The sequence below is a fragment of the Tenrec ecaudatus genome, chromosome 12, assembly GCF_050624435.1.
Source record: "Tenrec ecaudatus isolate mTenEca1 chromosome 12, mTenEca1.hap1, whole genome shotgun sequence".
Taxonomy (NCBI): Eukaryota; Metazoa; Chordata; class Mammalia; order Afrosoricida; family Tenrecidae; genus Tenrec; species Tenrec ecaudatus.
Genome location: NC_134541.1, coordinates 80235448 through 80245087, shown reverse-complemented (window position 1 = coordinate 80245087; position 9640 = coordinate 80235448). Strand labels below are relative to the sequence as shown.

The 9640-nt window shown below is 46.3% G+C and overlaps 1 protein-coding gene across 1 annotated transcript; it reads left to right on the top strand.

Annotated features, from left to right (window-relative positions):
• Positions 1-429: 429 nt before the first annotated feature.
• Positions 430-5192, top strand: LOC142462383 (cystatin-C-like). The gene is made up of 3 exons (XM_075564194.1): positions 430-772; positions 3879-3992; positions 4839-5192. Exons 1-3 carry the CDS (start codon positions 530-532, stop codon positions 4920-4922), a joined length of 441 nt encoding a protein of 146 aa, XP_075420309.1. The 5' UTR covers positions 430-529; the 3' UTR covers positions 4923-5192.
• The last annotated feature ends 4448 nt before the right edge of the window (positions 5193-9640 follow it).

Genomic DNA, 9640 nt, shown 5'->3' with positions numbered 1-9640 from the left:
TTACTCCACACTGGGGGACATGGACACTGACCTCCAAAAACCTCTGAACAGCGGGGCCAAGAGAGCTGTGTTTCCCTTTTCAGCGAAGGCAAAAGTTCCGAAGTCACTCCGCTTTGGCAAACACATGGGAGGTGTAACCCCGGGTGAGTCCGGCCTGGGCGAGAGGCCGAGAAAGAGGAGCCGGGAGGAAGGAGGCGACGAGAAATGGAGACAAGGCGGACGGAGGCGTGAGAGGAGGCGAAGGGGAGACAAGGAGCGGGAGAAAGGGGGTCCGGAGCAGAGGAGGGGGCAGAGCGGCCGCGCAGGAGAGAGGATGGGGCGGAGAGGGACGAGCAGCACGCGGGAGGAGGAGCTCCGAAAGGCGCCGGCGGGGCGGGGCGGGGCGGGGGCTGCGCAGAAAGAGGCGGGCCGAGGGCGGGCCGCCCGGCGACCGGATAAAGGCCGCGTCGGGGGGCGAAGTCTTCAGTCTCTGCTGCCGGTGTTCTCAGCAAGTTCGCAGCCTCCGAGCGTGTCCCCGACCGAACGCGCCATGGCCGCGCTTCTGCGGGCTTCGCTGTTTGTGCTGGCGGCTCTGGCCCTGGCCGGGCTGCTGGGCTCGGCGGGCGCCGTGAGCCCGGACCGGCCCCCGCGCCTGCTGGGCGGCCTCATGGAGGCCAACGCGAACGAGGATGGCGTCCAGCAGGCGCTGGATTTCGCCGTTAGCGAGTACAACAAGGCGAGCAACGACAAGTTTCACCACCGCGTGGTGCGCCTGAAGGGCGCTCAGAAACAGGTGAGCGCTTGCTGGGCTGGCCTGGCAGGACGACTGGGCCCCGGGCCACTGACTGGGTCCGGTCCGGGTCCGGTCCGGCCAGCTTCTCCCGAGGCCCGCCCTGGGCCGCTTCCCCTAATCCCCTATCGTCCCCTACTTCCCCCTTCCCAAGGCCCGGGGCCACAGCCCCTCCTGAGTTCCACCCCACTCCCAGCCTGCCTGCTCCCCGGCCCTCCCCCTGGAAAGACCTCTTCACGGCCAGCAGATTTCCGGCCTCTGGATTTCCGAGACTGGAACTCGCTACCCGAAAAGAAAGCCCAACCTTGCTCCCGAGAAGCTGGTTTCGAGTGACCTTGCGTTTAGTCGCGCAACATGTAACTAACTACAGCACCAGGGCTTTGTATCCTGCATTATTGCCCTCGCCGGCCTTTGCATCTCCCTGCGCCCTCTGGGGCCTGAGCCCCTCCACCTCCTTAGCACTCAGGCCCTCTCAATGCCTTGCTCTAGGACTCTGGGGCTGCCTCCGTGCTGAACAAACCTCCAAACGGCAACCTGCACCCGTGGGTTGGTGCGATAGGTCCTGACCATTCCATTCGGGGGCATGCCCACAGCTTCTAATCCACTTTTGTTTTCCCTGCGGACCCACAATTGATAGCCGAGAATCACCAGGCCTGGTGGCCTGACTAGCGCCCTTCCTGGAAACTGTGGAGCACCTTAATTTCTATTTTAGATATTAGCTCTGATGAGCCAAGCCAGGCCTCTTGTGAAATGGGAGAGAAGCAAAGCCAGACCTAGACACTTGGCTACTCAGTGTAGTTCTGCCACTAAATGTTTTCTTAAAACAACTTTTTAAAAACTTAGTTTTTTTTTTTATCATTTGGGCCTTTCATTACCATTGCAAAAATAGTGCAAAGAATTTCTCTAATTCTTTCATCTGAGTTCCTCAACTCTTGATATATTATCATACTTATTTCACTCAACATACATGTGTGCAGGGGTGTGTATTTCTGTAAAAATCTATTTTTTCAGAAAGACTTGAAAGGAAACTGTTCAGTGTATGCGTCCTAAACACAAGTGCCTTCTCTCACATAACCTCAATACAATTTTGAAAACCAGTATTTCAAACTCATATATAAGATTACCCAATGTGGAGACCTTATTCATAGATTCTTAATTTCCCTAAAGTCACCTTTATAGTTAAAGGCATTCTTCATCATTAATGCACTGAGCCATTTGCTTGTATTTTCTGCCTCTTTTAATGGAAACAATCCCCTCAGTCTTTGCCTTGTGATCTTGGTGCTTGTGAGAAATCATTGCCAGTTGTTTTGAGAACGATTGCTCAATTTAGGCTAGTCTGACCTTTTCTCAAAATGAGATTCAGGCCATCATGTACGCAGAAGAGGTGTCTGTCCACTTGGGTGTGTCCTTTCAACTGTGCCACCAAGACAAACCTCCATTTTCTCATGTGTGCAGTGGGGAATGGTTTAAGCTGAGCTCTCAGGGCACCTGACCGCCTTTAACAATCATGTCGCTTGAGGTTCAGCCTCCTCGCTCTGGAGTTCCTAGCAAACGCCATTGAATTGACTTCAGAACCTTAGGACTTACATAAGAATCCAAATTTGCTCTGTAGATTTCAGAAGAAAAGCCTCTGAAAGGCGCTTCCGTTTGCCAGCAGCCTTTGGAGTTCAGGGCCACAGGGTCAAATAGCATTGACTCCTGCTTGGTTTATAGTAAAGCCTGTGACCAGATCAAGGGAGTTGATGAAAGGATCAGAGAGGAAGGACTGGGATTAGAGCTTGCCCTTAAAGGAAGGCTAGAATCCAGGCTCAAAGGCCGGTACCCCATTTGTAGAACGGGACACAGCAGCCCAGGAGCAAATATATGAAGGTCAAAATCGGACTCTGCAACAATGGGCTGGCACTAGATTAAATGGTCTCTCTGACCTCCGTGCATATGGCAGTAACTTGAAGGAAGCTAGAGCTCTATCGCTCATCAGTGCTCTATTTGTGCTTCTTTTAAAGATGGGAAAGTTGACACGGGTGTCAGGGGGGGCAGTATATCAAAGTAACCAGTATTTAGAATCCTGAGCCCACTGGATTCCTCAGCCCCTGTTTTTCTACAGTTTTGACCTTGCTTGCCTGGCTGTAGGGAAACTCTTTATGAGGAGAGAGTTCAGTTGTATACTGGAATCTAATATAAAGGCAGGTATGTAAATACTTTAGAAAGACTTCCAGGAAGGACAGTGTTTACCAACCTAAAAACTTCATGTATCAGAAGCATCTCATTTCATGTTAGGTGAGGGAGTAAGTAAATCTGTGTTAAACAGTCGGAAGAATGAGACTGGGCTAAGTGCCAATATTGGATGTTAGCTACAAAGTTCATCTTTCTCCCTGAAAGCAGCTGATGATTTTGAACTCCTGACTGTATGCTTAGCAGCCCAACACATAACTACTACACCACAAGGGCTCCTTCCCTAAATGACAGTCTTCCTAAAATAGACCCCAGTGATTCTGCCTTCTTTTGCTGTGTTAGCAGAACTTAACTATACCTTTGCTGGTGACACAAAGTTACTTTGTACGTTCTCCCTTGCCCTACAGGCTCCTCAGACACAAAAACCCACTGCCATCCAGTTGATTCTAACTCCTAGTGACTGGGTAGAGCCGAGTAGAACTGCCTCTGTGGCTTTCCAAGACTGACTTTTTACAGGAGTAGAAACCCGCATCTTTTCCCCTTGGAGGAGCTCCTAGTTTTCAGTTGCTGGCATCGTGGTTAGCATTCAACATAGACCCCACTAGACCACCAGGCCTACTAGGGCAGTGTGTTTACCTGCCTTCTGCTGGGCTCTGAGGGCAGTGCCTTCCATTATTGAATCCAGTTAATGAGCTCTTAGTCCCTGGCTTCTGCCTCTCCCATGCTTCAGTTTGACTGCATGAGACAGCTTGGTGAAGCCTTCTTTGTTGTTCTATAAATTACCTGGAGGACAGAGGTGGCAGTAGGAGCATTAGGAGGATAACGAATGTACTTTGTGGTTTCAATGCTGGCAGACTCTGAATGCTGGCCCAAAGGCCTTAAGGAATAAGAGTGACATGCAGTGTTAGAAACAGACCCTTCTCTCCCATGTGCACAGATCGTGTCTGGAGTGAAATACTACTTAGATGTGGAGCTTGGACGAACCACATGTACCAAATCCCAGGCAAATTTGGATAACTGCCCCTTCCATGACGAGCCACACCTGAAGAAGGTATGTGCCTAATATACAAGGGACAAGTAATGCACAGAAGAGGGGTGGGGTTGTGGAATAGCAATGCAGGTGTATACACATGTGGGTACATACAGGGGAGTATGTGTCTATTAGGTTTTCACATGTAGGTTGCATGTGCAGGTGAGGAGAGGCATGCATATATGGAGGGGGAACAGTACTTGTGAGCATCTGATTAGCTTGGGAGGAACCAATGTGAGACCATTTGTGGTAATGTCTACTTGAAAGGACATAGCAGCTGCTGAGCAGCTTCTGTAGGAGAAAGAGCAGTCCTTAATTCAACTCTTGGCTCATAGTGCCTACAGCCACACTGAGCAGATCTGTGGATATTGAATTCCTGCGAGCCGCCTAAGCCATGTGACTCGGCCTTGGCTCCCTGGATAAATGGTCTTCTCTTTCCTGAATTGTGGGTGGTGTATGTGGGGTCACCGCTATGCTTCCTTCTTGTCAGCCTTTCTCGTGTCCTTCCTTTTGCAGAGGCCTTTTTCTAGACGCAAATCCCCATCCCTTGGGTTCTTCCAACTAGACCTGTATAGAACTGATCCAAGTGTTGGAAGTGCCTTGCACCCCCGGGTTGTGGAAACATTCCACCTGTGGACTCCCTGACTGAAAGGGCTGTGCTGGGGCAAGACAGACGGAAGTCTTCAAACACATAGGAGTGGCTCCTGCCCTTAGAGCGGTGGGGATATTCCAGAGTGTTACGAGACCAGAAGGGAAGAGGACCAAGTGTCCCCATTATTCCTTATCCTGAACTTCTAGATCTATTGGTTGAGACTTTTTACATTTAATCAGAATGTTACTGACTGCCCCTTTCTATTCTCTTTGCAGAGAGTCCTCTGCTCTTTTCAGGTGTATACTGTTCCTTGGATAAATTCAACCTCCTTGACAAAATCCAGCTGCCGGGATGCCTAGCTGACTCCGGTGCTGACTGCCTCTCGCCATGCCCCTCGGGAGTGCGGTGACCTCCGTGCACCTTAGCCTGTAGAGTAGTGATGCTGCCGTTGCGAGGCTTGAAGTCTCTTTAGTGTTCTAGCACTAGAAGAAAAGTGAAGGTTTCCTGGGTGTTCTAAGAAGAGCTAAGAGTTCAAACCCAACTCCTTCTTTTTCGTTGCTTTTTAAATGCGCCAGCCTCATGCTATACCTGTTCTGCTCACTTTATTCAATAAAAAATAACATCAGCTACTTTCTAGTTGTTTACTGTCTTTGGGAAGGAGACTTAAGAAGGAATGGAGACTTACAAGGCACTTCCTGCCCCACTGATGTCTAGAATGCAATGAGGAGGCAAAACAACTGCTGTGACCAGGTGTGCATCAAGGATGCTTTGCTGGCATCGTCCTAGAGATCAGAGCCTAGAAAAGTTAGATAACTGAGCAGTCACACTAGCAGGGCACACTGGTCCCAGGGAGAGCAGCTGCAGTGACGCTGGGCAAAAAGATGAAGTGCAGAGGATATAGAGCTGATCGTGAAAACTTTAGGAAAAGTTGTTATCAGGGTGGAGGGGCCTGGAGGATGCCCCTCAGTTGTTGGCCAAGTGTTAGATTTTATCCATGAATTTAAATTGTTCAGACTCAAGATTGACTAATCAAGTCTCCCAAACACCAAATAGTCTTTTACTTGTACTGTGCTACTTTCCACAAAAGACTAGGTATCTGGGGTCAAAAACAAAGACTAAAATTAACATTTATATATATGTATTATGCACCTGCTTGAGGAAGATAGCAATTGGAATCCGGGTCTGGAATCTACAACTAAAAGCATGTTTTTTGAGATGTCCACTACCACCAGCCCTGTCTCTGCCTGGAGTGCCAATATCAAATGCATTATGTGATACATAGAATTTTAAAACATTAGATCTGACATGCAGTGTGGTTTTTTTCTGAGAATTTTCCTAATAAAGAATATTACATCTGAGTGTCAACATCATGCCATAGAATAGTGGATTTTCTAATAACCCAGATATAGCAAAAACATTCTAAATCAGACACACATCCATGACCTTTTATGTAATACCCCTATATTTATGATTTTACTCCCAAATCAGAAACTTCTGGACAGTTATACAGGTGCGGTTCCTTCCCCTCAGCACCAATGGCAAAGCGTTCAGTGTAGCTACAATAAGCATTGTAGGCAGAAGACCAAAAGAGGATCCAAATTGCTGCTGGGAACCAGGCACCAAGATGCACTGAGTGTGCTGCTGTTTGACTCCAGCATCCTGGGTGGGAGAGCAAAGAGGGATGCCTGGGCATGTGTCTCCTCCAGGAACCTGGGATCTGGGTTTTTTCCTCTGTTAATCTCACAACCAACCTTTAGGTGGAGCTCTCTTAGCCGAGACTATTTAACCAAAGGATTTAGGGATGAGAGAACAGTACTCATAAGGTGCCTTGGTGTTCATCTTGAGGTGTGACCCTGAATACACACCCTCTGTCGGCTCCTTCAACTACTCCACTACCTGTATCTTGCTTTGGGTTTGTTGCTGTTTTGCTTTTTGTTTTTAATGGTTTGAGGTTAAAAGTTCCACCAAGGGTCTCATATGGGACATTTTGTATTATCTCAATCAGTTTCATATGCCAAAGGTGGTAGGCCTGCTGGAAAATGATTAAAGTAAAATTCTCACTTATGTGGAAAGTCATCTCAACCATCAAGAACTACTAGGGGGAAAAGATAATATTGGGAAAGTCCTGGACAGAATGGAGGGAAAATAAGGGATGAAAGTCAAAATCATAAAGATAAAAATCAGTCCCTGGTAGGATTAAAACAGATGGAATCAATACTTGTAGTGACCCTTCAGTTCACCCCCATGGCTCAATTTTTAACCAAACGGGTTTATAAAGAAGACATTATCACTGGTGAGGTATACACACCTTACAGTAATCAACCATTGGAGATTAAAAAAAAAAAAGCATTTACCTGAAGACAAATTTCAGGAGGATTATTCCCTTGCAGGGGATTACAATAAGTGAACTTAAAATGTGTATGGGATATTGAATGGAAAATGTGGTGCTTTGAAAACCCAAATTATAGGTAAAGGAAGAAGGAAAATAAGGTAATTCAGAAATTTGGTGACCCAGCCTGGGCTCCTCTTAAGAAAAGAAGTCCTGGTGGCGTGGCAGGTGACATGTCGGATTGCCAACCACAAGGTCTGCAATTCAGAACCAACAGCCGCCTTGCGATAAACATGAGGGTTTCCAGTCCTTTAAAGAGTTAAGTCTCAGAAACTAAGAGTCACTAATAGACTTAGCATTCAACGGCAGTTGGTTTTCCAGTTTTTCTTAAGGAAGACCCTGGATTCTGGTCTAGGCTAGATAAGAGCCTAGTGTTCTCGCTCAAGGGCTCATAGATACGATTGCTGTATCCTCGGAAGTTATTCCACGAAGCCATTGTCACTTCACCTTCTGCATCCGTAAGTTTTAAGATGATGCCACTTTTCACGCCCATGAACCTTCTGATCCTGAAAGAAAGTGAAAAGGGGAAGGACAGTGTTAGACTTCCCGTTAGAAAAGGTCTAGAATCATTTTTTATTTTTGTTTTTCCAATCCTGTGGCACAAATGAAAGAGGAAACTGCAGGCCCGCCCTCTACCTATGGTGCTAGACATGAGGAACTGAAGAAACCCCTTGTGGCGTGGTCCCCTCAGTGGAAGCCGCGGCCTCGTGACTGCTTCTCTGAGTCCAATCAGCCCTGGCGGTGACTTCCATGAGCGGGGCAGCATGACCATTTGTTGCATATTTGTATTGATGAGTATTTATAGACTGAAGCAGAGAAGAAATGAAAGACTGTGTCTTGACACCGTGTTAGGAAAGGGCTCTGTGCTTAGCCAATTCCAAGCAGATTCCTGAGCCATGCTCTGTGTTTCAGTTCCTATCACCATGCCAGGAAGGTTTTTTCATGGCTTCTTCAGCATGGGCTCAAGTGAAGCAGCAATGCTGATCATGCCTCTGAGTCTTACGAATAGGAGAATTGACTGACAGTATAGTCTTCGTTCTATTCCCTCTGCTCTTGCATGGAAAATTTGAGATTCTGGTTTTATTCAGGTCAGTTAAAAAGTAATATTAAAATTCAGACTCCTTAAGAAATCTGTTTTAGAACAGCCAGTGGTAGAGGCAAATGCTAACAATACTGTAAAAGAACTGGAACAAGAGAAAAATAACTAGCTTGAACAACTTGGTCACATTCTTGCAGATTAACTTAACACACTTTCATTCTAAGGTTTACATCTGGAAGTATTTCAGATAGACATTTTACTTTGGTTGCAGGAAGTTTCTCTTACAATAAAGCCTAAAAAACAGATCCAGAATGGCAGCCTTGTTAATTTATCACCTAAAACTACTTATCTCCTTTACAGCATGGCCAACTTGTTGGGGTTAGCTTGTTTGTTTTTTCCAGTTAAAGCAATAACAAATCTGTTACCTCATGAATGAATGAAAGATTATGTGCTTCCTTAAACATAACTTCAAGGGATTGCATAGCTAGAAAAAGGTAAATATCCAGATATTATGGGTTGAATTATGTCCTCCCAAAATTGTGGGTTGTAAATCCTCACTCATATACTTATTGATAGAATTACATATTGGAACAGGATCATGTTGGTATAGGGACTCTCTTAGACAAATCCCTTAAAAATATGAGTAGTTGAGAGAGGCTGTGTATTGGCTGTGAAATTTATCTTGTCAGTTTCTTAGGACTACCATAACAAAGTACCTTTTGTCATCTATAGTATATATATTGTTGTTTGGTGACATCCAAACAACTCCAATTCATAAGGGACTTTACATAAGACAGAATGAAAACACTTCCTCTCCTGCTCTATCTTCATAATCATTGGTTTTGTTGGGTTTTTTTGCTTTTTAAAAATCATTTTATTGGGGGGCTTGTAAAATTCCTATCAAAATCCATACATACATCCATTGTGTCAAGCACATATGTACATTTGTTGCCATCATCATTCTCAAAATATTTGCCTTCTACTTGAGCCCTTAATATCGTCTGCTCATTTTCCCCCTCCCTTCCCTCCCCTCCCTCATGAACACTTCATAAATTATTATTTTGTCATATGTTACACTGTCCAATGTCCACCACCCCCCGCCCTCTTCTCTGCTGTCCATCCACCAGGGAGGAGGCTATATGGAGACTCTTGTAATAGGTTCCCCCTTTCTACCCCACATTCCCTCCACCCTCCAGGCATCGCCACTCTCACCACTGGTCCTGAAGGGTTCATTTGTCCTGGATTCCCTGTGTTTCCAGTTGCTATCTGTACCAATGTACATCCTCTGGTCTAGCCAGATTTGTAAGGTAGACTTGGGATCATGATAGTGGGCAGAGGAAGCATTTAGGAACTAGAGGAAAGTTATATGTTTCACCACTGCTACCCTGCACCCTGACTGGCTCATCTCCTCCCCATAACCTTCAGTAAGGGGGTGTCCAGTTGCCTACCAATGGGCTTTGAGTCTCCATTCTGCACTCACCTTCATTTACAATTATGATTTTTTTGTTCTTTGATGCTTGATACCTGATCCCTTCGACAGCTCGTGGTCACACAGGCTGGTGTGCGTCTTCCATATGGACTTCGTTGCTCTTGAGCTAGATGGCCACTGTTTATCTTCAAGCTGTTAAGACCCAATATGCTATATCTTT

Coding starts and splice junctions, on each gene's coding strand:
- LOC142462383 (XM_075564194.1), top strand. CDS start 530: ATGGCCGCGCTTCTGCGGGCTTCGCTGTTTGTGCTGGCGGCTCTGGCC. Junction 773..3,878: donor TGAAGGGCGCTCAGAAACAG/GTGAGCGCTTGC, acceptor CCATGTGCACAG/ATCGTGTCTGGAGTGAAATA. Junction 3,993..4,838: donor ACGAGCCACACCTGAAGAAG/GTATGTGCCTAA, acceptor TTCTCTTTGCAG/AGAGTCCTCTGCTCTTTTCA.